Below are 15931 nucleotides of genomic sequence, written 5' to 3'. Positions count from 1 at the left end.
AGCCCCTATAGATCCCCCCAGAGCTGCCATAGACCCCCCGAGCCCACATAGATCCCCCCAGAGCCCCTATAGATCAGCAGAGAGCCCCTACAGAGCCCCTACAGATCCCCCCCGAGCCCCCATAGATCCTCCCGGAGTCCCTATAGATCAGCAGAAAGCCCCTACAGAGCCCCTATAGATCCCCCCAGAGCCCCTATAGATCCACAGAAAGCTGCCAGACCCCCCCCGAGCCCCTATAGATCTGCGGAGAGCCCCCCCAAAGCCCCTATAGATCCCCCAGACCCTCTATAGATCTGCAGAGAACCCCCCCAGAGCCCCTATAGATCCAGAGGCCCCCCCCCCCAGAGCCCCTATAGATCCCCAGAGAACCCCCCAAGAGCCCCTATAGAACCCCCCCAGAGCTGCCAGACCCCCCCGAGCCCCCACAGACCCCCCCACCCCAATCCCTTTAAGGCCCCTATAGGCCCTGGGAGCCCCTACAGATGCCATGGGGAGCTCATTAACCCCCTCTCGACCCCTATGGCCCCCCCTTAGGGTCCTACAACCGCCCCACCAGGCCCCTATGGATCCTATAGGTCCCCTGCAGGTCCTATCACCCCCCCCAGACTCCAATAAATCCCTCACTTGTTCCTACAGACCCCCAGACCTCCCCTATACACCCCCCTAAAGCCCCCCAGGTACCTATAAATCCCCTACAGACCCCCCAAAACCCTCTAGAGACCCCCACGACCCCCTTAAACATCCCAATAACCCCCAAAGACCCCAACCCCCCCCTCAAAACCCCCCAAAACCCCCTCAGACCCCCCCACAATCCCCTATAGACCCCATAGGCTCCCACGGGGTCTCGGCCGCCCTCTGGTGGTCGAGAAAGGAAACGGGAATTGGGGAGGGGGTCCCAGGAATTCGGGGGGGGGTCCCTGGGTTTTGGGGATTCAGAGCTTTGGGGGTCCCAGGGGTTTTTTTTGGGGGGGGTCCATATGGAAACAGGAACTTTATTGAGCCGATACAAAACCCCCGACTCAGCAAATGCCCCCAAAGAGCCCCAAAATCAACCCCGACCCCCCCCTGCGCCCCCCACCCCCAAAAAGGGTCCCGGGTGAGTCTGGGGGGGTCCCGGGTGAGTCTGGGGGGGTCCCAGGTGTGTCCGGGGGGGGTCCTGGGTGTTTCTGGGGGGGTCCAGGTGTGTTTGGGGGAGTCCAGGAGCCCGGGCTAAGCCCCCCCACCCCCCCAGAACTGGGACCGGGGGGGGGTCCCAGTGCTCCCAGTACCCCCCCAGCCCCCCCAAACTGGTGCCAGGCTCAGCTCCCAGTAAGGCCCTACTGGGAGGTGGTGCCCGACCCCGGAATGGGGGGAAATCTTGGAGAAACGGGCAAAAATTTGGGGTGGGGGGCGGGGGGTCGCTAGGAATCGTAATCTTCGTCCTCCTCCTCTTCCTCCCGGGCGCGGGGGGGGCCGGGGGCTGGGGGGAGCCCCCCCGGGAGCCCCCCCGGGAGGCTGGGGGGGCCCAGGGGGGCGAAGGGAACCCCAGGGCTGCGGGAAAAGGCGTCAGTGAGGGGGGGAGAACCCCCAAAAAATCCCCCAAACCCCCCCAAAACCCCCCAGGAATATGGGGGGGGGGCACCCCCGATCCATCCAACCCCCCCTGAGAGACCCAGATGGGGAGGGGCACCCGAAACCCCCTCCCCAACCCCCCCCAGGAACTCAGGGATGGGGGGAACACCCCAAAACTGCCCCCAAAGAGCCCCAGAAACGGCCCCAGGTGTTTCCTGACCCCCCCGACCCCCCCAAAGCTCACCTGGCGAAGGTGAGTGGGGGCGGGGCCGGGGGGGGCTGCGGCGTCTCCTCGTCCCCGTCGCTGTCGCTGTCCTCAGAGTCCTCCTGGGGGGGCCGGGGGGGCAATCAGGGGACCCCAGACCCCTCCCCATCCCCAGGGGATCCCCAGAACACCCCCAGAGGGTCCCAGAAACCCCAAATCCCCCCCATGGAGGTGACCCCACAACCAGGTACAGCCCCCTCCCCTTCAGGGGGGACCCCCAAACTCATCCTGGGTCCCACAAAGCCCCCTGGACCCCCCCAGAGAAGATTCAGGGGTTCAGGTACCCCCAAAACCCACCCAGGACCCCCCAAATCCCCCCTACCTCCTGCTCCGAGTCTGTCCCCGACTGTTTCGGGGTCCCTTTGGCTCCGGGACCCCCCAAAACCCCCCCAGGGCCCCCCAAAACCCCCCCCAGGGCCCCCCAAATCCCCCCCACCTCCTGCTCTGAGTCTGTCCCCGACTGTTTCGGGGTCCCCTTGGCTCCGGGACCCCCCCAAAACCCCCCCAGGACCCCCCAAATCCCCCCCACCTCCTGCTCTGAGTCTGTCCCCGACTGTTTCGGGGTCCCCTTGGCTCCGGGACCCCCCCAAAACCCCCCCAGGACCCCCCAAATCCCCCCCACCTCCTGCTCTGAGTCTGTCCCCGACTGTTTTGGGGTCCCCTTGGCTCCGGGACCCCCGTTCTTGCGGCCACTGCCCGGGCGGCGCCCCCTGAAAGAGACCCCCCCACATCAGAGACACCCCCAGACCCCAAATCCCCTCCTCAGGGACCCCCCCTGCACCCCAAAACCCCCCCTGACCCTCCCCTCAGGGAGCTCAGGTGCGGTGAGGCTCTCCCAGGTGTGTCCCAGAGGAACCTGGGGGGTCCCTCAGGTGTCCCAGGGTGTCCCCCAGGTACCCCAGGATGCCCCCAGGTACCCCAAGACCCCCCCCAGGTACCCCAGAACACCCCCAGGTACCCCAGGACCCCCCCAGGTACCCCAGGACCCCCCCCAGGTGTCCAGGGCTGTCCCAAAAGTACCCCAAGGTGTCCCTCAGGTACGCCACCACCTCCCTCAGGTGCTCCAGGGGGCCCTCAGGGCTCCACAGGTGTCCCCCAAATACCCCAGGGTGTCCCCACAGTGTGCCAGGGGTGTCACCAGGTACCCAGGGGTGTCCCCAGGTGTCCCCCAGGTACCCAGTAGTGATCTCAGGTGTCCCCCTGGCTTTCCCAGGGGTGTCCCCAGGTACCCAGGTGTGTCCCCAGGTGTCCTCCTGGTTCCCCAGGTGTCCCCCAGGTACCCAGGTGTGTCCCCAAGTGTCTCCCAGGTACCCAGGTGTGACCCCAGGTGTCCCCCAGGTACCCAGGGGTGTCCCCAGGTGTTCCCCAGGTACCCAGGGGTGTCCCCAGGTGTCCTCCTGGTTCCCCAGGTGTCCCCCAGGTACCCAGGTGTGACCCCAGGTGTCCCCCTGGTTCCCCAGGTGTTCCCCAGGTACCCAGGTGTGACCCCAGGTGTCCCCCAGGTACCCAGGTGTGACCCCAGGTGTCCCCAGGTGTGCCCAGGTGCTCCTCACCTGCGGGGTCCCCTCTCGCCGTCGCCGTGGGGGTCGTCACCGTCCCCCTGCATGTCGGGCACGGCGGCCACCAGGTCCTTGAGGAAGTCGAACTGCTGCTCCAGCTCGATGCACTGCTTCCTGTGGGTGGGGCCTCAGACCACGCCCACACCTGACCAGCCATGCCCACACCCTGCCCGGCCACGCCCACACCCTGCCCGGCCACGCCCACACCCTGCCCAGCCACGCCCACACCCTGCCCGGCCACACCCACACCCTGCCCGGCCACACCCACACCTGTACGGCCATGCCCACACCCTGCCCGGCCACGCCCACACCCTGCCCGGCCACACCCACACCCTGCCCGGCCACACCCACACCCTGCCCGGCCACGCCCACACCCTGCCCGGCCACACCCACACCCTGCCCGGCCACACCCGACACATCCAGGACTGGCTACACCCACCCAGACACACCCAACACACCTGGGACTGGCCACACCCATCTGGCCACACCCACCCAGTCACACCCACCCGGACACACCCAACACAACCGGGGCTGGCTACACACATACGGCCACACTCACCTGGCCACACCCACCCAGACACACCCACCCAGACAACACCCAACACACCTGGGACTGGCTACACCCACCCAGCCACACCCAACACACCTGGGACAGGACACACCCCCTGGCCACACCCACCCATCCACACCCAACACACCCAGCCCCAAAAAGCGCCTCAGGTGTGTCACGGACCCTTCCCAACCTCCCAAAGGTGCCCCAGGTGTGCCGGACAGGTGGGGATGGGTGGGGATGGGTGGGGACAGGTGAGACACTCACAGGTGTGACGTCGTCATGGTTTTGGCGTTGCGGGACTGGGTCACGTGACAGGCCTTGCGCAGCAGCGACTCCAGGAACAGCTCCAGCGCCCGCGCTGCCACGCTAAGGACGGCCAGGTAACGCAGGTGACACCCCAGGGACACAGGTGACACCCCACGGGGACACAGGTGACACCCCAGGGACACAGGTGACACCACAGGTACGCAGGTGACACCCCAGGGACACAGGTGACACCCCCCGGGGACGCAGGTGACACCCCAGGGACACAGGTGACACCCCCAGGGACGCAGGTGACACCCCCCCGGGACGCAGGTGACACCCCAGGGACACAGGTGACACCCCCTGGGGACATTGGTGACACCCCCTGGGGACACAGGTGACACCCAAGGGACACAGGTGACCCCTCCTGAGCCCCCCGGAGACACAGGTGACACCCCAGGGACACAGGTCACTTCCCCCTCAATGTCCCCCAGGTGTCCAGCATGGGCAGACTCAGGTGTGTCACAGGTAGAGGCACGTGGGGGGCCAAGCTCTGCAGGGTGGGGGTGCCCAGGTGAGCAGGGAAGGGTCCCAGGGGTGTCCAGGTGAGCAGGGTGGGGTCCCGGGGGTGCCCAGGTGAGCAGGGAAGGGTCCTGGGGGTGCCCAGGTGAGCAGGGCGGGGTCCCAGGGGTGCCCAGGTGAGCAGGGAAGGGTCCCAGGGGTGTCCAGGTGAGCAGGGTGGGGTCCCAGGGGTGCCCAGGTGAGCAGGGCGGGGTCCCAGGGGTGCCCAGGTGATCAGGGCGGGGTCCCGGGGCGGGCCCAGGTGTGCCAGAGGATACAGATGATGACGGGCACGGCGGCCGCCACCTTCCCGATCTCCTCGTCCGTCTGCATGATCTTCTTAATCCGTGCCTGCCACAGACCCCGCCCTCACCTGAGACCCTCACCTGAGCCCCCCTCACCTGAGCCCCGCCCTCACCTGAGCCCCGCCCTCACCTGAGCCCCGCCCTCACCTAAGACCCTCACCTGGAGAGCCCCGCCCTCACCTGAGCCCTGCCCTCACCTGAGCCCCACCCCCACCTGAGCCCCCCTCACCTGAGCCCCACCCTCATCTGCAGAGCCCCACCCACACCTGAGCCCCACCCTCACCTGAGCCCTGCCCTCACCTGAGCCCCCCTCACCTGGAGAGCCCCGCCCACCCCAGGCCCCGCCCCCACCTGCACCCTCAGGTGGCTCCCGTGCCCCCAAGCCCCGCCCACCCATCAGCCCCCGCCCCGCCCTCTCCGTTCCCACGGTGACCCTCCCGCCCTCCGCGTTGCCATGGTAACCCCCCTGTTCCCCGCCCTCCCCGTTGCCATGGCGACCCCGCCCCGGCCCGTGTCCCCCCTCAGGCGCTACCGGCGGGAAGCGCGCGTTGTATTTCTTCTTCTTGCTCGGCATGGCCGCCTCGCTGGCCCCGGGGGATCCCGGCGGATCCCGCCCGGCCCCGGCCCCGCCGCTCCCGGCCCCGCTCCGGCCGCTCCCGGCCCGGCCCCGGCCCCGCTCGGCTCCGCCGCGGCCTCCCCGCCGCGCCCCGCCCCTTCCGGGACGAGGCCACGCCCCTTCCGGGAAAAGCCTCGCCCCGCCTCAAGCGGCGCCCATTGGGACCCGCCCCGCGAACGAAACCACGCCCCCTTCAGCAAGCCACGCCCCCTTGGATAAACCACGCCCCCTTTGCACACAAAGCCACGCCCACAGCTGTCAATCAAACGCAGGCGGGTCTTGGACCATTTATTGGGGTGACCCCAGCGGGGGGGGGGGAGGGGGAGGGGCGGGGCTTCCCCTCCCCCCCCCAAAGGCACTTGGATGGGGGCGGGGTCAATGCTGGGGGAGGGGCGGCCACGCTCCCATTGGCTGCTGTGCTCTGGGGGGCGGGGCAAAGGGGGACACCCCTCCCAAAGGCACCCAGTGACCCCGACAGGAGTTTCCCAGTCGCTCCCAGTAACCCCCCGCTGGCTTCTAGCGACCCCCAGTAGGCACTTGGCGTCCTCCCAGTGACTCCCAGTAAGCCCCAGTAACCGTACAGAGTTCCCAGTAACTCCCAGTAAGCCCCAGTAACCGTACAGAGTTCCCAGTAACTCCCAGTTGTGTCCCAGTAACCGTACAGAGTTCCCAGTGACTCCCAGTAAGCCCCAGCACCCCCTACAAACCTCTCAATGCCCCCCAGTAGCCCCTAAAACTGTCCCAGTGACTCCCAGTAATCTCTAAAACCCTCCCAGTGATTCCCAGTAAAGCCTAGAAACCTCCCAGTGACTCCCAGTAAGACCCAGTAGCCCTCAGATGCCTCCCAGTAACCCCTGAATGCCTCCCAGTGACTCCCAGTAAAGCCCAAAACCCTCCCAGTAACTTCTAAACACCTCCCAGTAACCCCTGAATGCCTCCCAGTAACTCCCAGTAAAGCCCAAAACCCTCCCAGTAACTTCTAAACACCTCCCAGTAACCCCTCAGCATCTCCCAGTAACTCCCAGTAAAGCCCAAAACCCTCCCAGTAACCCCTCAACACCTCCCAGTAACCCCTGAACGCCTCCCAGTGACTCCCAGTAAAGCCCAAAACCCTCCCAGTAACCCCTCAACACCTCCCAGTAACCCCTGAATGCCTCCCAGTAACCCCTCAACACCTCCCAGTAACCCCTCAGCACCTCCCAGTAACTCCCAGTAAAGCCCAAAACCCACCCAGTAACTCCTCAACACCTCCCAGTAATCCCTGAACGCCTCCCAGTGACTCCCAGTAACCCCTGAATGCCTCCCAGTAACTCCCAGTAACTCCCAAAAGCCTCCCAGTGCCTTCCAGTAGCCCCCAACCCCTCCCAGTAGCCCCCAGCGCCCCCCCCCCGCTGCCCCCCAGTCCATCCCAGTCCGTCCCAGTCAGGAGGAGGGGAACTGGCTGAGGAAGGTGCTGAAGTCCAGCTCCCCCAGGGAGGGCAGCGAATCCTCGGGACCCCCCCCCAGCCCCCCCAGCCCCCCCAGCTCGGGGGTCCCCCCCAGCTCGGTCCCCAGCCCCATTTCGGGGGTCCCCCCCGGGGGCTGGCTCTGCACCAGGCGGGCGATGGCCTCGGGGTACGACATCAGCATGGGGGGACCCCCGAAATCCGGGGGGGGCAGCTCTGGAACCCCCTCCCCAAAATCCGGGGGGGGCTCGGGGGGGTCCAGCAGGCGCTGAACCTCGGAGGCGTTGATGGTGTCCAGGGGGGGGAACGGGGGGTCCCCCAAAATAGCCCCAAAATCCAACGGGGGGGCCGCGCTGCCCCCCCCGATTTGGGTGGACCCCTCCTCAAATTGCAGCTGCAGCAGCGCCTCGGCCAAAGGCTCCGGTTCGGGGGGGGCCGGGCCCCCCAAAAGCCCCCCCGGCCCCCCAAAAGAGAAGGAGGGAGCTGGGGGAGGGGGGAAAGGGGTGAGGGAGGGGCTTGACCCCACCAATTCCCCCCAAATTCCCCCCAAAATTGCCCCCCAACCCCATTTCCCCCTCCCCATTTCCCTCCTCACCCCCCACCCCCCATTTCCCCCCCCCCCAGTTTTCCCCCCCTTGCCCAACGACCCCCAAAATCCCCCCCAAACTCCCCCTTTGCCCCCAGCCCAGTTCCTCCCAGTTCCTCCCAGTTTCCCCCACTCACCCCCACTGGGGGGGTTCTGGGGGGCCGGGGGGGGTCTCGAGGGCACCGCGATGCGCCGGGGGGGCCGCGACTCGGTGGATGCCGGAGCTGGGGGGGGAAAAATGGGGGGGTCCCACTGTCAGGGACCCCCCCCCCAAGGGACCCCAAATCTCCTCTGGACCCTCCCACCCCCAAGGACCCCAAATGACCCCCTGGGGACCCCAAAATCCCCCCCAATATCCCCCACGGGACCCCCATTTCCCCCTCTAAACCCCCCCAGGACCCCAAAACTTCCTCAGAGACCCCAAGGACCCCAAATCCCCCCCAATCACCCCCCCAGGACCCCCAGTTCCTTCTCTAGAACCCCCCATGGACCCCAAAGCCTCCCGGGGTTCCCCAAATCCCCCCTCCAGACCCCTCCCAGGACCCCCAGAACCCCCCAGTCCCCCCAGGGACCCCCAATTTCCCCTCCAGACCCCTCGGGGACCCCAAATCCCCCCTCCAGACCCCTCCCAGGACCCCTCAAGGACCCAAATTTCTCCTCCAGACCCCTCCCAGGACCCCCAGAGCCCCCCAGGGACCCCCAGGGACCCCCAGTTTCCCCTCCAGACCCCTCGGGGACCCCCACATCCCCCCCAAGCCCCCACCGGGCAGGGGGCTGCGCTGGACGAAGGAGCGGAAGGTTTCCCGCGTCCGCTTGCGCTTCTCCTCGATGCACTGCAGGTCCCCTGCACCAGTAACACCAGTTAGCTCCCAGTTAGCTCCCAGTTACCGCCGTCACCTCCTTGAGACCCCCGGAGATCCCCCCCAGTGACCTCCCAGTCACAACCAGTAACACCAGTTCCCTGTCAGTGACGCACAGCGACCCCCCCCAGTCACCTCCCAGTCACACCAGTGACCTCCCAGTTACTCCCAGTGACCTCCCAGTCACACCAGTGACCTCCCAGTTACTCCCAGTCACCTCCCAGTGACACCAGTGACCTCCCAGTAACGCCCAGTGACCTCCCAGTCACACCAGTGACCTCCCAGTAACTCCCAGTGACCTCCCAGTCACACCAGTGACCTCCCAGTTACTCCCAGTCACCTCCCAGTGACACCAGTGACCTCCCAGTTACTCCCAGTGACCCTCTGGTCACTCAGAGCCACCCCCCAATCACACCAGTGACCTCCCAGTAACGCCCAGTGACCCCCCTGTCACCTCCCAGTGACCTCCCAATGACACCAGTAACCTCCCAGTGACCCCAGGAGACCCCGCAGTGTCCCAGGGTGACAATAAGGACCCAAAAATAACCCAAAAGTGGGACCTGGGATGTCCCAAAGGGACCCCAGAGCCCCCAAACCCACACCAGGGACCCCAAAAGTGCCCTGAGCCCCCTCCCCAAGCCCACCCTGGTGGGGCAGGGACAGGAAATCCATGGGAACTGCAGCTCCAGGGACACGGGAATGTCCCAAAATCACCCAGGAATGTCCCAAAATCACCTGGCAATGTTCCAAAGGGACCCCAGAGCCCCCCAAAGCCACCCCAGGGATCCCAAAAGTGCCCTGAGCCCCCTCCCCAAGCCCACCCTGGTGGGGCAGGAACAGGAAATCCATGGGAACTGCAGCTCCAGGGACACGGGAATGTCCCAAAATCACCCAGGAATGTCCCAAAATCACCTGGCAATGTTCCAAAGGGACCCCAGAGCCCCCCAATCCACCCCAGGGACCCCAGAAGTGCCCCAGCCCCCTCCCCAAGCCCACCCTGGTGGGGCAGGAACAGGAAATCCATGGGAACTGCAGCTCCAGGGACACGGGAATGTCCCAAAGGGACACAGGAATGTCCCAAAGGGATCTGGAATTGTCCCAAAGGGACCCCAGAGCCCCCAAACCCACCCCAGGGATCCCAAAAGTGCCCTGAGCCCCCTCCCCAAGCCCACCCTGGTGGGGCAGGTATCTGAAGTCCACCGGGGCGCTGCGCTGCCGGTCCGAGGGCCGCTGCAGCTCCATGCGGACGGTGACCGGGGCGCGCAGCGCGGGGTCCCGGAAGGGCGGCGTGCGGAAGACGATGGCGACCTGGCGGTGAACGTCGGCCTGCGCGAACGAGCCCTTGGCCTCCCAACCCTCGGCCGAGAAACGAACCTCGATGTCCTCTGAGGGGACATGGAGAGGGGTTGGGGGGATTGGGGATTGCCCCCGGTTTGGGGTGTCCCCAGTTTGGGGTGTCCCCAGTTTGGGGTGTCCCCAGTTTGGGGTGTCCCAGTTTGAGGTGTCCCCAGTTTGGGGTGCCCCCAGTTTGGGATGTCCCCAGTTTAGGGTGTCCCAGTTTGGGGTGTCCCAGTTTGGGGTTCGGGGTGTCCCCAGTTTGGGGTGTCCCAGTTTGGGCTGTCCCAGTTTGGGGTTTGGGGTGTCCCCAGTTTAGGGTACCCCCAGTTTGGGGTGTCCTCAGGGTTTGAGATGTCCCAGTTTGGGGTGTCCTCAGTTTGGGGTGTCCCAGTTTGGGGTGTCCCAGTTGGGGGTGTCCCAGTTTGGGGTGTCCTCAGTTTGGGGTGTCCCCAGTTTGGGATGTCCCAGTTTGGGGTGTCCCAGTTTAGGGTGTCCCAGTTTGGGGTTCGGGGTGTCCCCAGTTTGGGGTGTCCCCAGTTTGGGGTGTCCCAGTTTGGGGTGTCCCCGCACCTTTCTGGACCTTGTCACACAGCAGGAAGATCTCGTCCCCGCCCCGGCAGCTCCCGGAGTTGCGATTGACGCGGCAGATCCGCAGCTCGGCCGTGCTGGGGGCACCTGGGGACAGCGGGGACAGAGGGGGACAGCAGGGACACAGGGGGACAGTGGGGGACACAGGGGGGACAGCGGGGACACAGGGGGACAGTGGGGACAATGGGGGTCAGTGGGGACAGAGGGGACAGCAGGGGACAGCGGGGGTCAGTGGGGAAAGAGGGGACACAGGGTGAGTAGGGGACAGCAGGGGACAGTGGGGACAGCAGGGACACAGGGGGGACAGTGGGGACAGCGGGGACAGCAGGGGACAGTGGGGGACAGTGGGGGACAGTGGGGACAGTGGGGGACAGTGGGGGACACCAGGGGACAGTGGGGACAATGGGGGACAGTGGGGACAGAGGGGACAGCAGGGGACAGTAGGGGTCAGTGGAGGACAGAGGGGACAATGAGGGACAGTGGGGGACACCAGGGGACAGTGGGGACAGCAGGGGACAGCAGGGGACAGCGGGGGTCAGTGGGGGACAGTGGGGGACACCAGGGGACAGTGGGGACAATGGGGGACAGTGGGGACAGAGGGGACAGCAGGGGACAACGGGGGTCAGTGGGGGACACCAAGGGTCACAGGGGGTCATGGGGACACAGGGGGTCAATGGGACACACAGGGACAGCGAGGGTCCCAGGGGGTCCCACAGATGTCCCCAGGTGTGTCCCCAGGTGTCCCCAGGTGTCCCCAGGTACCCCCAGATGTCCCTAGGTGTCCCCAGGTGTCACTCAGGTATCCCCAGGTGTGTCCCCAGGTGTCCCCAGGTATCCCCAGCTGTCCCCAGGTGTCCCCAGGTACCCCCAGGTGTCCCCAGGTGTCCCCCAGGTGTCCCCAGCTGTCCCCAGGTGTGTCCCCCAGGTATCCCCAGGTACCCCCAGATGTCCCCAGCTGTCCCCAGCTGTCCCCAGATGTCCCCAGGTGTGTCCCCCAGGTGTCCCCCAGGTATCCCCAGGTACCCCCAGCTGTCCCCAGCTGTCCCCAGGTGTCCCCAGGTATCCCCAGGTACCCCCAGGTGTCCCCAGGTGTCCCCAGGTGTGTCCCCAGGTATCCCCAGGTGTCCCCAGGTATCCCCAGGTACCCCAAGGTGTCCCCAGCTGTCCCCAGGTGTCCCCAGGTATCCCCAGGTACCCCAAGGTGTCCCCAGCTGTCCCCAGGTGTCCCCAGGTGTCCCCAGGTGTCCCCAGGTATCCCCAGGTACCCCCAGGTGTCCCCAGGTATCCCCAGGTGTCCCCAGGTACCCCAAGGTGTCCCCAGGTGTGTCCCCAGATGTCCCCAGGTACCCCAAGGTGTCCCCAGGTGTGTCCCCAGGTGTGTCCCCCAGGTGTCCCCACGTGTCCCCACGTGTGTCCCCCATGTGTCCCCAGATGTCCCCAGCTGTCCCCAGGTATCCCCAGGTATCCCCAGGTGTCCCCAGGTGTCCCCAGCTGTCCCCAGGTGTCCCCAGGTGTCCCCAGGTGTCACTCACGGTTGTCGTAGATGGGCTGGGACAGGACGGGGGGGAGGGGCCGCAGCCCCCCCGGGCCCCTCACCCACACCTGGAAGCAGAGCCTGACCGCGGCCAGGTCGTACTCGCCCCCGCGCTGCTCGGCCGGCACTGCCCAGTACAGACCAGTACAAACCAGTATGGACCGGCACCGGGCCACCCAGACCAGTACAAACCAGTATGGACCGGCACCGGGCCACCCAGACCAGTACAAACCAGTATGGACCGGCACAGGCCCATCCAAACCAGTACAAACCAGTATGGACCGGCACAGGCCCATCCAAACCAGTACAAACCAGTATGGACCGGCACCGGGCCACCCAGACCAGTACAAACCAGTATGGACCGGCACAGGCCCATCCAAACCAGTACAAACCAGTATGGACCGGCACCGGGAGCCCCCCAGTGACACCCCCAGGTCACTCCCACCCCGTGCTGCTCTCCCAGTGCTGCCCAGTACAGACCAGTATAGCCCAGTACACGCCAGTGACGTCCCCAGCAGCCCCAGGACCAGCCCCCAGTGCTCTCCCAGTAACTCCCAGTGCCCACCAGTCCCCCTCCCAGTAACTCCCAGTGCCCACCAGTCCCTCCCAGTAACTCCCAGTGCCCTCCAGTCCCTCCCAATGCTTTCCCAGTCCCTCCCAGTCCCCTCCCAGTCTCCTCCCAGTCCCTCCCAATGCCCTCCAGTCCTTCCCAGTCCCTCCCAGTAACTCCCAGCTCTCTCCCAGTCCCTCCCAGCTCTCTCCCAGTCCCTCCCAGTCTCCTCCCAGTCCCTCCCAGTGCTCCCAGTACCGTTGAAGGGGTTGTTATTGGTGCGGATCCGCTCGGCCACCGCCGCCTCCAGCTCCCGCTTCTTCACGCACTGAATTCCCAAATTCTGGAAACTGAGCCCAAAATTGGGGGGGGTCAGGGAGGGTCAGGGGTCAACCTGGATTTTGGGATCCCCCCCGGACACCCCGGGGCAGGGACCTCAAATTTTGGGGGTTCCCAGAAGTGCTGGGAGGGCCCCAGATTTTGGGGGTCCTTCCCCCCCTGTTTTTGGGTGATCCCACCTGTCCTGCAGGGGCTTCCCCAATGTTTTGGGAGATACCATCTTCACCAGAGGGGGTTCCCCAACACTGTGGATGATCCCACCTGCACTTTTTGGGGGGCTCCCCCTCTTTTTTGGAGGGGTTTCCCCATTTTGGGTGATCCCACCTGTCCTGCAGGGGTTCCCCAATATTTCGGAAGATACCACCTGCCTTGTAGGGGGATTCCTCTTATTTCGGACGCGTCCCCCCCATATTTTGGGTGATCCCACCTGTCCTGCAGGGGCTTCCCCAATATTTCGGGAGATACCATCAACCCTGGACGGGGGTTCCTCAACACTGTGGGTGATCCCACCTGCACTTTTTGTGGGTCCCCCCCATATTTTGGGTGATCCCACCTGTCCTGCAGGGGGTTCCCCAATATTTTGGGAGATACCATCAACCCTGGACGGGGGTTCCTCAACACTGTGGGTGATCCCACCTGCACTTTTTGTGGGTCCCCCCCATATTTTGGGTGATCCCACCTGTCCTGCAGGGGGTTCCCCAATATTTTGGGAGATACCACCTTCACCAGAGGGGGTTCCCCAACACTATGGCTGATCCCACCCGCAGTTTGTTTGGAGGGGGGGTTTCCCCAGTTTCGGGTGCTCCCACCTGCCCCATGGGGGTGTCCCCACCGTTTTGGGGGTGTCCCCGATTTGGGGAGGGGGTCCCACCTGTGGATGCTGCGCTCGGGGCACAGCTCGGCCTCGTAGAAGCCGTCCTTGCAGTCCTTGCCCACCAGCTCGTGGGGGTGGGGGCGGTGGGGGGGGTCCTTGGTCACCAGCGACACCCGCACCCGCCCCGGGCCCCGGTAGTTGTTCACCTGGTGGGGACAGCCACTGGTTTGTACTGGTTTGTACTGGTTCATACTGGGAGGCTCGCGGCGATGCCGGGATGGGTCTGGGGGAGGTGGGCGCTGAACCCCCCCGGGATGGGCGCTCAGGGAGGGTCACGGGTGGTCACTGGTCTATACTGGTTTAAACTGGGATGCACTGGGACACTAACGCGGATGGTGGGGGGGGTTCCTGGGGGACACTGGGAGGGCTCAGGGAGGGTCCCAGGCTGTTACTGGTTTATACTGGTCTATACTGGTTTATACTGGGACACTCACACGCATGGTGGGGGGTCTTGGGGGACACTGGGGAGCACTGGGAGGGCTCAGGAGGGTCCCAGACAATTACTGGTTTATACTGGTCTATACTGGTCTATACTGGGACACTCACGCGGATGGTGGGGTGGGTCTTGGTGGTCTCGGTGCTGTGCTCCCCGGGGATGGGGGCACTGGGGGGGGCTCAGGGAGGGTCCCAGGCCATTACTGGTCTATACTGGTTTATACTGGTCTATACTGGGACACTCACGCGGATGGTGGGGTGGGTCTTGGTGGTCTCGGTGCTGTGCTCCCCGGGGATGGGGGCACTGGGGGGGGGCTCAGGGAGGGTCCCAGGCCATTACTGGTCTATACTGGTTTATACTGGTCTATACTGGTTTATGCTGGTCTATACTGGGACACTCACGCGGATGGTGGGGTGGGTCTTGGTGGTCTCGGTGCTGTGCTCCCCGGGGATGGGGGCACTGGGGGGGGCTCAGGGAGGGTCCCAGGCCATTACTGGTCTATACTGGTTTATACTGGTCTATACTGGGACACTCACGCGGATGGTGGGGTGGGTCTTGGTGGTCTCGGTGCTGTGCTCCCCAGGGATGGGGGCACTGGGGGGGGCTCAGGGAGAGTCCCAGGCTGTTACTGGTCTATACTGGTTTATACTGGTCTATACTGGTTTATACTGGTCTATACTGGGACACTCACGCGGATGGTGGGGTGGGTCTTGGTGGTCTCGGTGCTGTGCTCCCCGGGGATGCTCCCGGCCGAGCGCCCCTCGCACTTGTAGCGGAACCTCATCCCGCGCTGCTTGGGCTGCTCCAGGATCTCCACGAACGGCGCTGCCCCCCCCGCCTCTGGGGGGGCACGGGGGGGGTCCCATCAGAGCCCCCCGACCCCAACAATCCCCTCCAACCCCCCCAGACCCGCGGGGACCCCCCCAGGGACCCCCGGCCGGGGCGGCCCCACTCACCCTGAGCACCCCAGTTCTGCAGGAGGAAGGGCAGAAGATCCGGGGGGGTCACTGGGGGGGACAACGGGGGGGGGGCGTTAATGGGGGGGGGGTCACATCGAGGGGAGGGGGCGTTTTAAGGGGAGGGGTCGCGTTAACGGGGGGGTCTCTTTAAGGGGGGTGTCACAATAAAAGGGGGGGTCACATGGAGGGGAGGGGGCGTTTGAAGGGGAGGGGTCGCGTTAACGGGGGTCTCTTTAAGGGGGGTGTCACAATAAAAGGGGGGGTCCCTTTAGGGGGGGGTCTCTTTAAGGGGGGGTGTCACAATAAAAGGGGGGGTCACATGGAGGGGAGGGGGCGCTTTAAGGGGAGGGGTCGCGTTAACGGGGGGGTCTCTAAGGGGGGTGTCACAATAAAAGGGGGGGGTCCCTTTAGGGGGGGGGGTCGCTTTAAGGGAGGGGTCTCCCCCCAAACCCCCCCCAAGGAGCCGCCCCCTCCCCTTTAAACACGCCCCCCCTTAAAGGGCCCTCACCCCCCGCTCACCCCCCGGCGTCACCCGGGGGCGGAACAGCACCGGGGGAGCCCCCCCGGCCCAAAACAAGCGCGGGGGGGGGGTTCGGCACTCACCCTCCTCCATGGCGGGGGTCCCGGAGGGTCCCGGGGGGTCCCGGGGGGTCGCGGGGGGCGCGGGAAAGGCGGGGGGGGGGGGCCCCGCTCGCGCCGCCGCTCGCGGAAGCGCCGCGGCCCCACGTGACCGCGGCTGCCGGGAAGGCCCCGCCCCCCACGGGCGCTC

At 65.7% G+C, this 15931-nt stretch overlaps 2 protein-coding genes and 1 long non-coding RNA gene across 5 annotated transcripts; all 3 read right to left on the bottom strand.

Moving 5' to 3' along the window:
• Positions 1 to 1376: 1376 nt before the first annotated feature.
• On the bottom strand, positions 1377 to 5760 carry DRAP1 (DR1 associated protein 1). The gene is made up of 7 exons (XM_058861584.1): positions 5570 to 5760; positions 5011 to 5083; positions 4193 to 4286; positions 3370 to 3489; positions 2439 to 2526; positions 1796 to 1878; positions 1377 to 1530 (listed from the first exon to the last, which is right to left on the bottom strand). Exons 1-7 carry the CDS (start codon positions 5609 to 5611, stop codon positions 1401 to 1403), a joined length of 630 nt encoding a protein of 209 aa, XP_058717567.1. The 5' UTR covers positions 5612 to 5760; the 3' UTR covers positions 1377 to 1400.
• A 445-nt stretch (positions 5761 to 6205) lies between these two features.
• On the bottom strand, positions 6206 to 6995 carry LOC131591118 (uncharacterized). 3 transcript variants are annotated; one of them, XR_009280257.1, is made up of 3 exons: positions 6829 to 6995; positions 6714 to 6786; positions 6206 to 6494 (listed from the first exon to the last, which is right to left on the bottom strand). It is a non-coding gene; the product is annotated as an uncharacterized LOC131591118 (long non-coding RNA). The 3 variants fall into 3 exon arrangements; XR_009280256.1 differs by having other exon boundaries at positions 6714 to 6894; XR_009280255.1 differs by lacking the exons at positions 6714 to 6786; positions 6829 to 6995 and adding an exon at positions 6568 to 6706.
• A 56-nt stretch (positions 6996 to 7051) lies between these two features.
• Positions 7052 to 15831, bottom strand: LOC131591095 (transcription factor p65-like). The gene is made up of 11 exons (XM_058861557.1): positions 15766 to 15831; positions 15160 to 15210; positions 14895 to 15043; positions 13765 to 13913; positions 12813 to 12904; positions 12003 to 12131; positions 10453 to 10557; positions 9717 to 9929; positions 8448 to 8528; positions 7822 to 7908; positions 7052 to 7581 (listed from the first exon to the last, which is right to left on the bottom strand). The coding sequence occupies exons 1-11, from the start codon at positions 15773 to 15775 to the stop codon at positions 7076 to 7078; spliced, it is 1572 nt and encodes a 523-aa protein (XP_058717540.1). The 5' UTR covers positions 15776 to 15831; the 3' UTR covers positions 7052 to 7075.
• Positions 15832 to 15931: the final 100 nt, after the last annotated feature.

Source organism: Poecile atricapillus, chromosome 37 (genome assembly GCF_030490865.1).
Source record: "Poecile atricapillus isolate bPoeAtr1 chromosome 37, bPoeAtr1.hap1, whole genome shotgun sequence".
Taxonomy (NCBI): domain Eukaryota; kingdom Metazoa; phylum Chordata; class Aves; order Passeriformes; family Paridae; genus Poecile; species Poecile atricapillus.
Note: the sequence above shows the minus strand (reverse complement) of the source record. Positions and strands in the feature narration are given on the sequence as shown.

What these genes read in the sequence shown, in the direction of transcription:
- DRAP1 (XM_058861584.1), bottom strand. Translation starts at nt 5,611, where the DNA reads ATGCCGAGCAAGAAGAAGAAATACAACGCGCGCTTCCCGCCG. An exon ending in ACAACGCGCGCTTCCCGCCG is followed by an intron (nt 5,084 to 5,569) that starts GTAGCGCCTGAG and finishes GGTCTGTGGCAG; the next exon opens with GCACGGATTAAGAAGATCAT. An exon ending in CGCCGTGCCCGTCATCATCT is followed by an intron (nt 4,287 to 5,010) that starts GTATCCTCTGGC and finishes TTAGCGTGGCAG; the next exon opens with CGCGGGCGCTGGAGCTGTTC.
- LOC131591095 (XM_058861557.1), bottom strand. An exon ending in GCAGAACTGGGGTGCTCAGG is followed by an intron (nt 15,044 to 15,159) that starts GTGAGTGGGGCC and finishes GTGCCCCCCCAG; the next exon opens with AGGCGGGGGGGGCAGCGCCG. An exon ending in CCCGAGCGCAGCATCCACAG is followed by an intron (nt 12,905 to 13,764) that starts GTGGGACCCCCT and finishes TTTTGGGCTCAG; the next exon opens with TTTCCAGAATTTGGGAATTC.